Source organism: Poecilia reticulata, linkage group LG4 (genome assembly GCF_000633615.1).
Source record: "Poecilia reticulata strain Guanapo linkage group LG4, Guppy_female_1.0+MT, whole genome shotgun sequence".
In the NCBI taxonomy this organism is placed as follows: domain Eukaryota; kingdom Metazoa; phylum Chordata; class Actinopteri; order Cyprinodontiformes; family Poeciliidae; genus Poecilia; species Poecilia reticulata.
In genome coordinates, this window is record NC_024334.1 from 13,117,399 (window position 1) to 13,135,511 (window position 18,113).

At 38.1% G+C, this 18,113-nt stretch overlaps 2 protein-coding genes across 6 annotated transcripts in view; one reads left to right on the top strand and one right to left on the bottom strand.

The window, feature by feature from the left end:
* The window catches only part of mcf2l2 (MCF.2 cell line derived transforming sequence-like 2), a 182,136-nt gene that overhangs the window by 54,690 nt on the left and 109,333 nt on the right, over window positions 1-18,113 (top strand). For all 5 annotated transcript variants that reach the window (XM_017304428.1, XM_017304431.1, XM_008407840.2 and 2 more), the window contains exons 10-16: window positions 2,327-2,446; window positions 3,282-3,473; window positions 3,961-4,152; window positions 4,232-4,418; window positions 4,649-4,749; window positions 5,074-5,162; window positions 16,762-16,828. In XM_017304428.1, the coding sequence (XP_017159917.1) occupies window positions 2,327-2,446; window positions 3,282-3,473; window positions 3,961-4,152; window positions 4,232-4,418; window positions 4,649-4,749; window positions 5,074-5,162; window positions 16,762-16,828 (948 nt within the window). The remainder of the gene's footprint in view (window positions 1-2,326; window positions 2,447-3,281; window positions 3,474-3,960; window positions 4,153-4,231; window positions 4,419-4,648; window positions 4,750-5,073; window positions 5,163-16,761; window positions 16,829-18,113) is intronic.
* b3gnt5a (UDP-GlcNAc:betaGal beta-1,3-N-acetylglucosaminyltransferase 5a) lies at window positions 6,606-14,183 on the bottom strand. Its single transcript, XM_008407835.2, has 2 exons — window positions 13,831-14,183; window positions 6,606-8,272 (listed from the first exon to the last, which is right to left on the bottom strand). Exon 2 carries the CDS (start codon window positions 7,901-7,903, stop codon window positions 6,743-6,745), a length of 1,161 nt encoding a protein of 386 aa, XP_008406057.1. The 5' UTR covers window positions 7,904-8,272; window positions 13,831-14,183; the 3' UTR covers window positions 6,606-6,742.

The following is an 18,113-nucleotide window of genomic DNA, read 5'->3' on the forward strand; positions in this document are numbered from 1 at the left end:
TGGGGGTTAATCATGTTTCAAATTACGCACTACATGTTGAGAACAATGGGTTGTGATTCCTTTATGTACATTTTCTTACTTGTCTGTAAATATTATTACTGACTGTGCATAATGTGTTGACACAAAACCATCTACAAGTCTCTACTAGAAGTTGTATAGTCCGACTCCCCCTTTTTACACTAGTGGTTTGTCCCAACCAGCCACTTTGCTGTTGGTTTGTTTGCAACCGGCTTCTGAATTGAATTCTCCTCTGAGCAGTTTTATGGTAAGTTTTTCAATATTACTTTGACCTAAACCTGCTAATGACTGATTCAGTCTGTTGTTTCTTGGATTGGTAACTGGTTAAACTGAACTGGTCTATTATTACTGGTATAGGATCTTTATCAGCACGTGGACATTTTGTAATGAATTTAATAAACTTATTTGGAAATATTTGTAGTTGATTGAAGATGAAAAAAGCTATTTGATGGAAGTTTATTTTGTATAAATTATAATTATTCCAACTACAGTATAAATCACCTTTTGCTCTATTCATCTGTCTCTGGTGTGTTAAATAAACCCTGATCCTCCCTGAGTTTTATCTTTAGGTTTTCTGATAAACAGCCTTTATTTTAAATATTGATTCCCTAATTTTAACATGAGTGCAGCATCATAAGTCCTACACTAGACTGCAGCTTGATAGGTAAATGTAGTTGTATACATAAACATTAAGATAAATATTAACAAATAAGATAAAAATTAACAGTGAGTGTACAATACAAACTATGTGGTTTGTATTTGTTCTCAGACCTGTAACCAGTACACTGTTTAACTTTTCAATGTCTTTCAGAACTTTTCAAATGTTTATCATATTTCTAACCGGCACCTTCCTCACTTTTATTTTTGTCTGTCAGCCATTGCTCTGCAGTTTGACTCTTGAGGACTGCAGTAAAACTGTCAGGAAGTGGCTTCATTACACGCCAGAATGAGAGGAAAACATCACAAGGAATCAAAGTGACGCTAACCAGAGTCTAACTGGGGTTACCACAACTAGTACTGTTTCCCTGGTTCATACAGTACCAAAGCTTAACCTCATGGCCTCTGTTCTTCTGTGGACAATAGACTGTTATTCTGACAGTCAAAAAGGAGTCAAATATGTTTAAATATCTGTCCCTCTTAAATAAAATGTTATATCAAACCTATGTTGTCATTTTTAAACTTTTGTACACAGTTTACCCATGATCTGCCAATAATAGTGTTTAACACCAGTGAAGAAACTTTTAGTGGTATGTTATGTAGACCTATCTGACCTAAAAATGTACAGAAATCCTTAGCTTTCATTGAATATGAAATCAACCCAAATCTGCATGCAGATCCACATTCAGATGAAGGTTGAATCGGTTGATTCCTAACTGATTCAATGTAAAATCAACAGAAATATGCATGAAAATTGACATACAAATGATCGTTGAATCAACATTGATTCCTGACTAATTCAATGTAGAATCAACAGAAATGTGTGCAGATCCTCGTTCAGATGAAGGTTGAATCAACATTGATTCCTGACTGATTCAATGTAGAATCAACAAAATATGCATGCAGATCCACAGTCAAATGATTGAATCAACATTGATATGTCTGTTATGGTTGAAACCCTAACATTGATTCAACATTCAAGTCACCGACCGCTTTCATTGTTGTTTCAATGTCGGCGTTCAACGTTGATTCAATGTTTCTGGCTGAATGTTGATTCAATGTTGTTTCAATCATTCTGTGCTATCTGGGATATTACAATCTTGAAAAAACAGAGTTTGAAACTTCTTGGTCTAAATAACTTTGAATGTAGTTAGATTTCAGTGTATTTAGGTGAGTTTTGACGCTTTGTAGTTTGATATTGTCCACAGAAAAAATTTGCGTGGCTGCCGCACATTTTCACGCCAGCGAAAAAGTGTGCGTATATTTGTGCAAACTTTGACGCAAAGTTATTTTTTATAAATGCCGACTTGTGCATAAAATATGGCGCCGCACATTTTTTGTTCGCATGCTCGCTTTATGCATGAGGCCCCTGATATCTTGCAAGCATCATAGCCTGAGTAAATGGGCAACAAACATTATTTTTTTATGAATTGACTTTACAAAAAGTCAATTAAGTCCACTCATACATATAAGGCATGTTTTTATTTTTTGTTAACCTGTATGTTAACCTATATTTTACCAGGTAAGTTGGTTGAGAACAGATTCTCATTTTCAACAACAATCTGTTCAAATGAGAACAGATTGTTCTTATTTGAACAATCTGCGATCCATGAACGCTTTTCATGGATCTCTTCTAACTTTTCTTATTCAGGTTAAAGTGACTCTGGACACACGGATGGACTCCCTTAAAGGCTTTTCTGATGCTGGAGATTGTGTGGCCAGAGTGGAACATCTGCTAATGGAGCTCCAAACACTTGAGGAAAAGGTTCAGGTCTGTCAACCCAAAAGAAGTACAAAAGGACACATATGTAAAACATTACACCAACATCCTTTTCTTTTTCTCTTCTACTAACAATTTGAGTTCTTTAAAATAAATCCTCTTTTTTAAGGGGGTTCTGATGAAGATCCCATCAGAGATACATTTTAAAAATCTGTTCCACATAAGGTCTATGCAAAAAAGAGTTGGATGTACCATGTGGTCATGTCAAGCTTATGGTTATAGCACATTTCAGTAAAAATGCAGTTCAAAGTGCTTTATATCATCAAAACATCAATCAGTCACCAATTATGAAACAGCAAAGAACATAAAATTTTGTCTAATGCCATCATCAATCAAATGTATTGATCAATGTTCCGGTTATTAATCAAATGCAACTAAACAGGTGGATCTTAGCCTCAGTGTTTCAGTTGTTTTGCAGTTTTCTGGAAGTTTGTTCCAGATTTATGATGCATAGAAGCTGAATGGTGCTTTTCCATGTTTGGTTCTGGTTCTGAATGCAGAGTAGAACCAGAATACCTGAGAGCTCTGGAAGGTTGATACAACAGCAGCAGATCTTTAGTGTGTTGCGGTGCTAAACTGTTCAGTATTTTATAGTCTATTCTCTGAGCTCCAGGAAGCCATGGAAGGATTTAGAACTAGGGTGATGTGCTTTATCTTCCAGATTTTGAACATTTGTTGTAATTCCAACATGTCAGTGCAGTTTAAGCTGCTTTAATTTTCATTAACATTATTCCAAAACCCCAGATTTAAATGCTTACAAGATTCCTTTTTGTAAAATTGTTAGTTAACAATTATTGCTATATTTCTGACTTTATTTGTTTTGTAGCCCACACTAGAAAAGGCCCAGCTCCATGCCATGCATGGTGACCAGCTCATCCAAAGTGACCACTACGCTGTGGACTCCATCCGGCCGAAGTGTGTGGAGCTCCGGCGGGTCTGCGATGATTTCAGCAATGAAGCCAAGAAAAAGTCTGATGCCTTGTCTAAGTCTTTGCATGTACACATGGGCATTGAGAAGGTATGGATGTGAAACAGTTGATGCATTTTGGAAACATCCGTCTCAGAAAACAAATCAGATGTCTGGTTTTTATGCATGTAAATGTATTCTTTAATTAGTCCAGACACAAGACTTGAAAATGACTACTGGACAAAATGTTCAGAACACAGAGAACTTTTAACTTAAACTCAATGCATTCATACAGGAATTCTACTAGTTTAATCTAGTCTGGACGTTTACATTTGGACGTCTGGTTGGACTCAAGTCTGACATGTTCATTTGTAATACCTGAGACATCAAAGCGACTGGTTATAGTTAGGAAGCTATTTAATTATTAAAACAGCTTTTTCAATAATTTTGTTAATGAATGGAAGGTTGGCGATTAGCCTGTAATTCTGCAGTAGTGATTTGTCAATAATATTTGTTTATTGTCTTAGAGCTTAAGAAACGTGACAATGGCACCAAAAACTGACCCAGATCTAACCTGTTGGTATTTTTGCGTGTTCAGGTTAACCAGTGGTGTGAGTCTGGCATATACCTACTGGCTTCCCAAGCTGTGGATAAGTGTCAGTCACAGGAAGGGGCAGAATCAGCTTTAACAGACATTGAAAACTTCTTGGAATCAGCAGAAAAGAACCACGTGACAGAACTGAGGAACCTCCACAACCATTATGAAGTTATCCTGTCAGATGATGTAAAGGTGCAGTACACAGAAAACCATTAGTTAAATTCTGAATAGAAATAATGTTGAGACATTTGATTTTAATGTTCATTTGCAGGGCAGCGTCCTGAAGGCACTCAAACGACTGGAGGATGTTCAAGAGATGTTTGAGAAGCGACGTGTTAGCCTGAAGAGACTGTCAGCCAAACAGACCAGACCCATTCAGCCGGTGGCCCCACGGCCTGAGTCGTCTCCTAAACGCCCCGCACCAAAGAACGCTGCCAGGACTCCTGGGGGCCATCAGCGTGAGTGGGACATGTTTCAATTCAACAGAGTCACGCAAATGCATAGAAAACTTGTCTATGAGATTCAGGCCATTTAAAAGTTTACTGCCCTTGACTGTAAACTTGTACAAACTGTCCTTGACTTAGGCTAATTGATACTCGTTCTGTACTTCAGCTACCAAAGCCTGAATGCAATTAAGGGTATGTTATGATTAAATATGTAATTAATTTCTTTGTTCATTTTATTTTAGCCTTGGCTAGAAAGCTCTCTGATAACTCAAGCAGTGGCAAGCAACCAGCTGAAGCAGATCTTAACAAGAAGAAGAACATACGCAAAACCAAGGGCCTCAAGGTGCTTCATCACTTACAGTATACAGCTTCCCATGATGCAACGAAACAGAACAGATGATAATGACGACCTTAATCTTGATTTATGCTTGACTCGTGCATAAGGTCTGTGTGGCACCACAAGGTCAAATGACATCATTTAGGCAATACACACACACATATATATGCAATCTAGTAGTAGGCAAAGATGCTATCCAAGAATTTAAAGATGGATTTAAATCCAGTTTTCTTATGCTGTGGTCATGTTTTAATCATAAAAAAATCCTATACTGGTAAAAGCCGAATCCATAATTAAGTGTAAGTGTTTGTGTGTTTATATTTCTCCCAGATTGAGGTGATGCATGAGGAAAGCCAGGGAGGCTCCACCCATGTTGCTGTATCAAACGAGAGTGAGGAGTGTCTGTCCAATAGACGCAGGTATAAGAAACGCTGCTGTCAGCACACGCTCTATTGACCCCAGGTGCTGATGTCATCAGACCATTATATTAATGAAGAAGAAATTCACACTTTCTAGTAATGCTTTTTAAGTAAAGACTTTTCTAAGTTTTTCTCTGGTATATAGCTATTTTTTAAAACAAGGTAAAGTCAGAAAGAATAAATCAGTGACAGCCACGTCAGCCATTTCTGGTCTGTAATGACAGCTCCTCCGACCTCATGGCACATGATGGGAAAACACGATGTGAAACCAGATTATTCAGCAGAGCTATGTTGTTGAATTGATTCATTTTGAGTATTGATTCTAATCTCAGTGGTGGGTTTAAGTGCATGTGAGTGACGGGGGTGTTAGGGCAAACAGCCCCAGTCTGCATGACCTTCAGGGTCTCAGTGAAACAGGACATGTTGTCTTAAGCAAGGATGGAGAAGCCTGTTAAACATGTGCCAATATAAAAACAGAGCAGAAAGTAAGTCCTTGGGAAAATATGTTCTCTATTTATTGGATAGAGCGATGATGTGATCCATCATGCTGTCAATCAGAAGAATTTGAGAGCAGGATTTCATGTTTTCTCACACAGATATATTACTCAGTCAAAATCCACATACTCTCTGAAGGGGAATGTGGGGATGTTTCCTGGTTTATGTGTCCGATTCTTTAAAGTCAGCCAAAATATTCCCAAAACTGTTGAACAATGACAAAACCCAAAGAATGAAAAGAAATTTCCAGTAAGAAATAAATGCAAAAAATTCTTTCCCCGCTGTTGTTCGTCCCTAGAGGCCTGTCTCAAACTGTGGTACCCAGACCACTGATGGTCTGTGGGCGTCCCCTAGTGGGACGCTGCAGCTAGCTTACCAAAGGATTGTGTTTAAAAATAATAATGGCTTAACAACAGGTCACTAAAAAGAAAACCTGAAGATACTGTTGGAAAGTTTCTCAGGGTGAGTTGCAGGATTTTGAACTCTTATTACAATACACAGTATGCCACAGGCATGCAGATCTAGGTTGCTGTGTTAAATGTGATATGACAGTGACGAAGCAGTGAGCAGAGCTGTGCCCCACGCTGGCTATATTGACTATCTAGTGGCTGAAAGAAACTTTTTTTTTTTGCCAAAGCAACTCAAGTCTATATTTCTTTTATTGTGCTTCTAAATTACAAATAGCCCTGAAACATTACCAGTGCTCACAACACTTGTAAAGAACTTTTTTGATTTCCATCTATTTTCCATCATTGGAAAGATTAGATTTCATACTTTCTAATCTTATACCTTATTGTTGGTTATGCAGAGCTAAAACTCATCAGCAGCTCATGTGAATCATAGTTGTGAGAAGTGTTTTCATGAATACACCTCAAGGGCTCAAAGCTGTTCAAATAAGTTAAGCAACATATAAGCTAATGTTTCTGATCACTCAAAAGTAGGACATACTTGCAGAGGAAATCTTTGGTCTTTATTGCAAGACAACATGAAGACAACTCAGTTAGCACAAACATTATTACAAACACAAAGAACCACTATTTTCGTTTTTTGTAATATCAACTGCTGACCAGTGTCTCAGAGATCATTTATGTAAAAGCAGCAGTACAGGAATAGGTGTTCTGGTAATACGGCCGACACAGTAGCATCACCCTAATTGCTGTGCAGTACAGATTACCCAGAAATCCTCTGGAGCTTTTGGATGCTGGAAAATATATGGCTGTTCGCCACAGTGAGCGCACATCTGTGGAGTGGCCATGTGATGTAATCATGTGATCATAGATACAGGGGTGGTACGGAGCCTTCCCCTCCCCTGAAAAGTATACATGCTGCATGGGAGACACTCCCATAGCTTTGGCACACATTCCCATGAAGACATCGTCAATGTACAGCGAGGAGTTCAGCATCAGAGTGGCGTGGTAGATTTTTGCAGCCACGTTCCCTGAAACTACGTACCCTGCTCCAGCTGTGTAGTCCGGGTACGAAGGCCAGGGGTACAAATCATATGGAACAAAATATTTGCTGCCTTTCCAACGAACTGGAGGAGCTCCCTTGTGAACGTGCCCTACCCAAAGGTTCTTTGTACCTTGTTGGCTAACCAGAAGATGCTGCAAGTACCTCACCAAGTTTGGCATATGAACAAAAATATCATCATCTGCTGTCATGAGAAAGCGTGCCTGCGAGCAGTACATGTAGCTCCAGTGGAATTGCATGATCAGTTTGATGGTCAGGTTGTGAAATGTGTCAATAAAGTCCTGCTGGATCAGGTCTTCATAGGTCTTGTCTTCCTGCTGCAGGGCTTGTTGGAGGCGGAACCTCTGAGCAACACCTGAATAAATGCCCATAACAAACAGAAGCCTCACACTCACCCCCAGCTCTGACCAGACATAGCTCTCATTACCCCATGTCTCCCTGATGGCCTGGCGCTGCTCAAAGTTCTCTGGGGAGGATTTCACAAACAAAAGCAAAAGAACATCATCCCAGTCTTTGCCATTTTCAGCTCTACATTTGTTGGGATGGTTGATCAGGTATGGATAGGTCACTGAGCGACTCTCCACGCTGCCAGAGCTAGAAATGATATTGAGGAAGTCGTACCTGTTGATCAGGTAACGGTATGAATAAGATCTCATGTGGCTCACAACATGAAGATCCAGCTCCTCCCAGCAGACTGTCAGCACACAAAGCACCATGACTGTGGTCAGCAGGTGCACACATTGCCTCTTGTGGATGCGCCGAAAATTTATGAACATTATGACTACATATATTTGAACATCAGCACCACATTCTTCAATGTTTGAGTTTTCTTCTTTTCTTTTTACCTTTTCTATTTCTGTTCCTCCAACTACCAAGCGCCGTCATGTCCAGTAAACCTTTTTCAGGTTCTTAAGCAAAGTGCTTTGTTCATATTTTCTGGATTGCATGCAGAAACAGTAGTGGACCATCATAGTAAAACCAGATCTTAGAGTTCAACTTCCCTCCTTCAGCAAACAAAAGGCAGCATGCTGCCTGTTCCTTTTCTCTGTAAAGGCCTGCGCTGGTTTCATTTCTCTGCTCCACTTTCTTGTTCTTCAACCACTCGGGTTATTGAAACACCTGGAACCGGAGCGACCATAAAGCACCTGGGAAAATACAGAAGTAGTTAGATTTTGAACCATACTCTTTAGCAGGAACACTCACTTAAATTTGCTTTAAATAAGAAACAATGAAATCTGATGGATATTGAACAAGTAAGCATCTATAAACCATCCATACAGACACATCATTAAACAAAAAGAGGCAATGTGCTTATTTAAAGATTTTTATTTTTTATAAGCCAGCAGTCAGTAATTATCAAGCTGATTAGATTTTCTGAAAAAGGTTTTATTACTGCTTGCATATTTTCCCTACTGAATCAATGTAGTCAGCTACTGTCAAAGTTTAAAAACTTTACATGTTTGTTCTGATTAAGAAAATGCAACAGAAGAAGAAAAGCTCAACTCTAGACTAAAAAATTATTTGCTGACAAAGAATGTTTGTTTCAAAATGTCTTTTCAACATTTTACTGTAATTATCATGTTGGGTCGCTATCTGTTAAAAGACCTAGGTGATTGTTTTGATTAAGGAGACATGGGATAATGCTGCTGGTACCCATGTTTACCAGGGTACCAATAAATGAAGTATTCTGGTTTGTATTGGGAACCAGATTACATAAAATTTTTGGTAACACTTTATATGAAGGGGTGTGCATAAGACTGATGTCATAAACATGACATAACACATGTCATGAACATAAAGAAGTCTTTATGAATGTTCATGACAGTTGTCATGAAGTGTCATTCGGTAAATTACACTTTTAATGCAAAGTTGCTCCAAGAGTTGCATTGAAAGTCCATTAAAAATGCCAACTTTGCATTAAATTATCATAATTTACAAATTCATGCAAAGTTGGCATTTTAATGGACTTTTAATGCAACTTTTAGAGCAACTTTGAATTAAAAGTGTCATTATTAACCAAATGACACTTCATGACAACAGTCATAAACATTCATAAAGACTTACGTTTATGACAGGTGTTATGTCATGTTTATAACAGTGTCATGTCAGTCTTATGCACACCCCTTCAAATAAAGTGTTACCAAATTTTTCTTTCTGTGCAATTGGTTTTTTGTAATGGTGCATATTTTTCTTACACACAATGCTATAGCTTATATAATGTATTTCAGGGTAAGACATGATGAAGGAACCGAAACATTTTCTTTTTCTCACATGCCAGTTAGATAGATTTGTGGGAAAATGTACTCAAAGTACATTAGTATTAATTAGAAGTCGCACCAAAAACACAACATATTTTGTTGTATTTTTAAATAAAAAATGAGCAAAAGTAAATAACAGACAAAAGAAGACGTGCACAAAATATGAATGTTTAAATCTCACTTTTTTACAATATGAAATTTTTGAAACCAATACATAGAACAGGTAACTCTCAAATATTAATTTCAAACTCCCAAATCAGAAATTTACAAGAAAACAAAGACAAACTTAAACTAACTAATGTAGTTTAAAAAACAAAAGTATTTTAATCTGAAAAGCGAAAAGTTTCTGACAAGTTCCCTGGTAAGTCAACACACATAGGTGTAGACCCAGATGTGTAGTTAAATGAGAGATGTTCCTGGACAGATGAAAGCTGTTTAGAATGCAAACATACGTAAATCCAAATGAAAATATTTTATGTTTGCATATTAGGGCGGTTTAGAGCAGGATGTTCACAGAGCCCTGCAAAAAGTAAATAACAGACTAGTTATTTGCCTCTGACATCAAGACAAGTCAGCAGACACATGAGACTCAGGAGAATCCCAGTGGAGCAAACCAGTTTGGCTTGCCTGCATGAAGAGGCAGCCCCTTTACCTCAGCCAGCATTAAAATACAAAGGGCTGAACCCGATCGCAGGAGTCATGTAACAGTCCCAGTTTGTTTGTGTCTGCGTGTTTAAAGGAGATCGACTCGTCTCCTGTTGCTAGGACTGATATTTGGGCTTACACTGTGGCTCAGTCCTGAATGGAACCCTCACTGCTTGGGTTTGGTTTCATGTAAGGTCTATAAAGGAAGGATAAAACTTAGCAAAAATTGCCAGCATTTGGAGCAACACTTTAAAGCTTGTGTTGGCTCAGGTAACATGGCTTGTGTCAGATGATCATAAAAAGAAGGCTGGTAAGAATTTGGATGGTCCTGACGTTTACTCATCACTTTAACCAGACTAGTAGACCATGGCCTAAAATTTTAAGGTCCTTTTTTTCCCCATTTATTTAATGCTTTGCTTTTTTTTGCTAGCACTTACTTTTGTATCTTTTTGAGCTAGCTGTACTGTGATTTTAAAAGCTTAGAAACCTTGATAAAATGCTAATTTTTATCTCAGGTAAAGTGATGGGTTGACTTCAGGTTACAAAGTATGCTATAAAAGTGTCAGAAAAAGGACAGAAAAAAATCCCTCAGTAGCTGGGTTTCCATTAACCATAAAATTGTGCGAATTGAATATTTAAAAATAGATTTGCTCTATAGAAACATCCCAATTTGTAATAAACTCTGTTTTTGATAAGTTGTTGCATTGGGATGAAGTTGTTTTTCAGCTATAACAAAATAGATCAATTTTGCTGATAGACTTTTTATAGCATCACATGAGTCACGGTCAGGTGAATATTACTGGTTTGTACTTATTTTTAGGGGTTTTTTGATCAGGACAGTTTGCAGCTGGTCCATCAGAGTTCTCACAGCTTTGCATATTTTCATAAAAAGTGGTGTTACATTTGAATGTGTTGAATCTTACTAAGAAAAAATAGCTGCTCCTAATAAGGGGCTTGTTGCTCCAAAGCCCAAAACACTGATGTCTCCCCTGATGGCTGATAGATGGTGAGCGATAGCACCATGGCTGAATTCTGATTATATTTCATGTAGCTATTTGCATCCGTCGCTGCCATGGATTTTAATGACTTACTGTGTGAACAAGTAAGTCATTACAAGTGAAAAATCATAAGTGAATACTTGTGATTTTAAATTAATTTCTGATTTAATGGAAACATCACAAATTTTTTTACTGCAGAATATTGATAAAGATTTGTGCACATTTGTAGTGGAAACACAGCTAGTATGTACACTGTCCGAGAGTGAAGACAGCCACCAGTAAATAGTGAGCCAACAGAGATATTACTATAGCTAGAGCCTTCTTTTAAATTAATAAAAATATGAGTCTAAAACTGTAGAATCAAGCAGCCAGTTGGCTAAGATCATTATAACGTTCTATGAATAACTCAAAATCGTTAAAATACTGTTTGGCCTCAAGTCCAAACAGTATTTTAACCATAAATCAACCCTGCTTATCCATGAAAGAAGACCTCTGCCAGTGAAAGACAGTGGTGGCAACTGCCATGCACTGGGGTTGCCTTTCTTCAGCTGGAATGTTTTCTGTATGTTACTTTTGGCCCAAAACCTTCTGATGTGAGCTTAGAATTTGGGGATCAAGAATATTCTCTTCTCTAGCATCTCAATGGGAGGGATCACACTTATTTTTATTTTCTTAATTCTTTGCTTTTCTTTCCGTTTCTCTTTGCTTGTTTCTAGTTGAATTGTGCAGGACGGAAGTCAGTATTTTGTAAAAAAGTACAAATAAAAAACAAATTGCTAATGGTTGTATTTTTGAATAAATCTTGGCACTGTAACAAGGCTTCTTAGAGCCACTGTAGCATCTGAAGAATGTGAGTCATGTTCTGCAATCAACATAAGTACAAAAACATGCATCTGTGGAAAACAATGACACCGCCTCCAAACACAAGCTACTCTGTAAAGATGTTAAAGACAGGTGATCCGTGCTGAACGGTGGAAATTACTCACAACTGTGTCAACTCCATGTGAGCACACAGACAGAGAGGATGATCAGCTTCCTGTTTGCTCTTCTTTGTGCAAAGGGTAGAATACGTGTTGACACCTTCTCTGTTCTCTCTTTCCTCTGAAATTGCTTGAGCTTTCATGATGCTGGTCTTCCTGCTGTTTATTGATGTATGGCTCACTGACAGCACAGCACCGTGTGAGGGCGGGGGCTGGTGTCGGACCCTGCACATTTTCTTTTTTTTGTTTTGTCTGTCCCTGAGCCAGAGTTGTACACGGTGTAAAAACTGTCCATGCAGCGATGCCAACTGCTGACCCTGGTATTTTGGATATGCTGTGCTTATTTAGAGCAATTTGGACTGCAATGAATCATCTTCTGTGCAAAATCTGAAAGACTGCAACTTGTCTCAGCAGAACTCCCTACTTAGAGATATGAATTAAGAGATTCCTTAAGTTATATCTTAAGATATGGCTTAAGAATTATATCTTAAGAATTATAATTATTTTGTGTGTTAAAACCCAAAATGCATAGGCAGTCTATAATTTGGTAGTTCAATCACTGCCCCTGATTGAACTACTGGTATTCTATACAGATTATAGACTCCTTAAAACTTTGGGATTTCTTGAACTTTTGCCTTATTTTTGAAAACAACAATGGAAGGTCAACAGTGAAGGGCTAAGTCAGGACATCGCTTTGGAAGAACTCCTACTCCTTCCACAAATGTTTATATCATACAAAGATAACCTGAAAATGGGATTTACTAAGAAAAAATCTATCCAAACAAACCCAGTCATATGTATAAAAGTAATTCCCTACAAATCTAGTAATTGGTTGCTTCACCCTCAGAAGTAAACACCTACAGTCAGGTTTCCTCTGAACTTGACAGGTTGAGGAAATAATGCAGTCATCTTAATCAGGGATATGTCTAAGCCATGCAGGACAGCAGGCCAACCATAACGTTAAATAGAAAAATTCAAGGTTTCATAAGTTAGTCTTCAGTGGTCTGGAGTTTGACTGCACACCACATGTAAAAGAACACACACCTTGCAAAAGGTAGAACTTTTGCTTCATAACTTGGAATCATCAAAATGTTTTTTTTGACAAATGTTAGTTGGGTCTTTGAATAATGTTTTGGTCAGCAGTGGTTTTGGCTTAGTTTTGGATGGAGGCCATTTTTGCCCAGTTTTTCCTATTGTTGAATCATGAACACTGACTAACTTGATGGGAGTGAGGTCTGTAGAGCTTTAGATGTTGGCAGATTCTTTTCTGTCTAAAGTGAACTCTAAGCAGAATGTTATTTGAATCAGAGGGCTGCTGCTTAAGGAATATTCTGCTGGACACCACCACAGAAATGGCACATATAACTACAAGCATCAAACTTAAAACCATGTGCCAATTGGAAACTAGACAAGGATCTGACGAAGAACACAGACAACAGGTGAGATTTAATACACTGGGAGGGTAATCACAGGAACGAGACACAGCTGGGATCAATCAACGGGGAGGACAGGACAGAGACTCACAGGGAAACAGGAGGACTAAACACAGAAAATCTCAAAATAAACACACAGAAACACGGATCATGACATGTACTTTACTAAACATGGAGCAAATAAGATATTATACTTAGTTTGGATCAATGATTTATCATACTCTGCATGCTGTTATCTGAGAGGACATTAGAGAGCTCAATATCTCTGCTAAACTCTGGGAACTCATAAGACTTTTTTATCCCTGAGGGTACAGCTTGTCCTCACCTCTATGAAGTTTTCCATCTGCCAGTTCTTTGTACAATTGATAATCAGACATATTTTGACTTACCGGGCTACTTTATGGTCGAGTCTTTGACTGAGTTCAGGTAAAGATCCAACTTTCCATGACCGATCTGTTCATCTCAGGTCAGCATATGTCCGTCTGTGAAAACTCCTAATTCTTCTTTATCCAATCTGTTGCTCTTTGAACAACTCCCACTTCACACCTAAACACTCCTCTGCTCCAGTTTAGCTGAATAAACTATGAACTGTTGTTTTTAAACTGCCCTGGATGTGCTGTAGAGGGAGAGGGAATGTTTTTTGTAATTGGATCATGGAGGAGTGGGAGGAGCCACTTCGTTGTCTCATTTGGCTTGTGGTTTAAAGCTCCATGTTCTTCTTACAAAGTCAAGACGATCAGATTTCTTATGCATTTACAGACATGAACAACTAAGGTAACAAGGAAAGTGGGCCTGACTTACAGTCATGTAAAAAAAATAAAAATAACACCCACAGAATATTCAGGTTTTACTAAAGAAGTGTTTCCATGTTGATGTTTGATCTCATACTTTATCTGTGGAAATCAGATAAAGTACTGGATCATAAACAAAATATCTCAACAATAATGAGTACAGTGGACCTCCGTCTATTTCCAGTTCAGTGTTCACAGATTTTTCTGTGGAGTGTAACTCCAAATTATTTGTGGATAATTCACCTATTCATGGATTTTTTCCATGAATACTTGATATGTCCTATTCATATGAAATATCTAAATTATTCATATAAAATGCAGCTGTGAATCAGCATTCCAATCAAGGAGTGCCACTAGTTTTTTTGAGGGGTTTTTGTGTTGATTGGTTGTACCCCCAAGAGCAGAGACAAAGAAGACCAGATTTCCTGTGGTGTAATAAAGTATCATCTAAAATGCTGCATCTGGTAAATGCCAAAAATGTCATTATTTGATTTTAAGCTAAACCATTCAAAGACTATTCTTCTGGAGGTCCTGGTCTCTTTCTAAGTTCATGCTGGTGCCTTCAGTACCGCCTACATCCAACTCCTAAATAAGGCAACATCTGTATTCCTTACATGTTGAGTAATAACACAATATGATCATTGAGAGTTATTTGAACTCAAAATGTTATACTTCTTAATTGCCAGTTATTCTGATGTGCCTCCAAGACAACTTCTGTCTCTGGAGACATTTACTGACCATTGGTCCTTCAGTCTATGACTCTCGGTTTGTGATGCCACTGTGTATGCTTCAGGTTCTTCTTACAGTTTCTTGGAAATCAAATCGTTTCCATGCCCATCACTCTCCCTGTCAACAATTTCTGGGAGACTGTTGACTGGAAGAGCTAACTGTACAGGGTTCACAGACTTCACTGAACATTTTTTGGACATTGAATTTGTGTCAGAAAGTCAGTAATTTCCTCAGGGGATAACCCCCTCTAAAGACACTGCCCTTAACATTTTCTGACAGAGCTGCTTTAGCCAGTTGCATTATATCTAATAGACCTAATTACATACCACAGGAGGAATGAGGCTGTGTGTAACACTAATGTGAGGTTTGTCCCAGACTGTAGTTACACATTCAGGGTGGAAGGAAACGAAACAAGAATGCTTTGTTTCTGTGTATTAACGAGGCTGTTCACTGAAAATCCATTGTTGACCTTCTGCTCACTTCTTATTTATAAAAAACTACAGTATGTAAAAGCATTTATGATCCAATTTTCTGCCAGTTTGTTAATTAGCAGTCTCATTTATCTCTTGCAAAAAGAGATACATCTTAGATTATTTGCTAGATAGCCCTATGCTGAACAGCTTAGTGTAGGCTGATGGTGGCCCAAACTAGTTGATGTTATAACTGAATGATGTCAGACATAAAGCTATCAGATGTTCTCACCCAATCAAACTCCACAGGTCAACTATGTTGTTAAAACATTGATTTTCATACACGTCTAGTGGAAAGCGCTGCAAAGATTTCCAAAACACTATTTCTGGACTGAACAATCCTCTAGCTCCAATAAACTGTTGCAGGAGATGTGACTGAGCAGAAAAAGTTAAGCTTGTTTCTAGTTCAGACACAGTACATTACATTAATGAGAAGTTAGGGTCTTTTTGTGCAGCACTATGCATAATGCTAGAAAGCCATCTTGTATTTGTTCAAAACCATCATCACATTTTCACACAAAGATTCACACTTGAAAACAAAGTTTCATATTTTCAGTTAACTAATTCCTTTATCAGACAGTCACATATACAGTGTAAAGATTTTCCCCACTGTGCTGCATAATAAAACTTGTATTGCTGTCTTAATATTTATTTGATGCGAAAGTCTTCACCACCAACTCTATTGGGTTAAGGTTTTGTGTGCCACTCTGCTAGTTTTTGTTGTCTTAGTTGTTGATTTAATTCCTTACACATTTCTGGTTTTAAAGCACAGTATTTTGTAAATTCTCTAGATGAGTTCTTGTTTTTGGAAGATGAAGTTACTCTTACTATGTTCTGCATATTTTGATGTAGAAGGACTGAGTTTATATAGCGCTTCTAGTCATAGCAACCACTCAAATTGCTACCAAAACCACATTCACCCAGTTGTGATCACATTCATGCAATGACACACACATCACTAGGCAACATGGGGTTGAGTGCCTTGCTGAGGAGTTCATTGACATGTGACAGGAGGAAGCTGGAATCAAATACACAACTCTCAGATTGTAAAAAAAAACCCTACTCTGATTAACAGTCAGCCAATAAATATTTCTTCAAACAGTTCATTATTTTCTGGGACCCAGAAGTTGTGCTATAAGAACAGACTCCTGCAGCTATTTATTCATGTCATTTATTTTGATAGTGAAAGGGTGAACAATGTAAGATTTGCTTTAGTTTCATGCTAGTTGTCCCAGAATAAGTTCACAAATAAACTTTCCAATTTTGAATGATCCATCTCTTTCAGGGGTTCTGCTCACTGTGCTTATTGGTATTTTGTTTTTCTCTGCAGACACATCATGACGGAGCTGATTGAATCAGAAAGAATTTATGTGGAGGAATTACAGAGCATCATGGAGGTACAGTATATGTGCATTCTCAGCAATGTCTTTTTGTTTCCTTATATCCAAGAAGATGCTGTCAGGATCTTGGGTTGTTTTGAAGTTTGATGTATTAATTTTAGTTTCATTATTATTCTGTGTTCCTTACGCTCTTTCATAAGATCAGCCTGGTTTAGATTTACCTTAGTCAGTTCTTGTTTGTAGTTTATTAAGTTTGATTATTTGTTGTGTCTAGTTATTTGTTACTCATTATTACAACTCTCTCTCATATCACAGTCTCAATCTGTTTATATGAAACAATGGACAGATGACACAAACTGGAAACAAAGGGGGGGGGGGGGAGTATTGTGATGTGTTTTAAACTTTGGGAGCTTATTTATTTATAGCTTAAATACCTTTACTGTGCTCAGGTTCATCTCAGCAGTGCATTCTGAGTGCGCATGTAGCTAGAACACATCTTCAGATTTATAGTAGTTGAGATAAAACATTTTCTCACCTTCCCAATATTCTAGGGCAGGGGTGTCCAACCCCAGTTCCCAAGGGCCACCGTCCTGCAATTTTTAGATGTGCTACAGGTACAAAACACTGGAATGAAATGGCTTAATTACCTCCGTCTTGTGTAGATAAGTTCTCCAGAGCCTTGCTAGTGACCTAATTATTATATCCAGGTGTGGTGCTGCAGAGGCACATCTAACAGTTGCAGGACAGTGGCCCTCCAGGACTGGAGTTTGACACTTGTGTTCTAGGGATTACTATATGTGTCATTTTGTGTGTAGTAGTTTACTCAGTTGCAGCAGGTAGGGTATGGAGAGAGAGTTAAGAATTTGATTAAATCAAGAATATAGCTTACAAAAACATTTAGCATCCTGGGTAACACAAAATAATCCAACAAAGCCATGCAAGAAACCATGGGAACATCAGGGTCAAGAGACGAGAGTGACAAGGAATAAAAGGACAAACTGGCAAGTTGTGACCGAGAATGAGGAGCTTAAATACTGGGAGATTGAGTGCTGGAATTTAAGACCTGGGCTGATGAGCAAAGTAGTTGGAGCAGGAGCCAGGATGAGGAAGGGGAAAGAGAAAGTGACACAGGAGAGCGAGACTGAAGCAGTCATGTGGTTTGTCCCTAATACAAGGCTTTGTCACCGCTTGCTCCATCAACACAGGCCTTGATACATGCTTTTTAAAAATCCTCCTGGATTACTTGACATGCTTCAAAGCCTCGGCACAGAAGACACATCACCTATAAATACATAAAAACTCCTCATACAATAGTCTCATTGACTGGCAAAAGGATCTTACT

Coding starts and splice junctions, on each gene's coding strand:
- b3gnt5a (XM_008407835.2), bottom strand. CDS start 7,903: ATGTTCATAAATTTTCGGCGCATCCACAAGAGGCAATGTGTGCACCTG.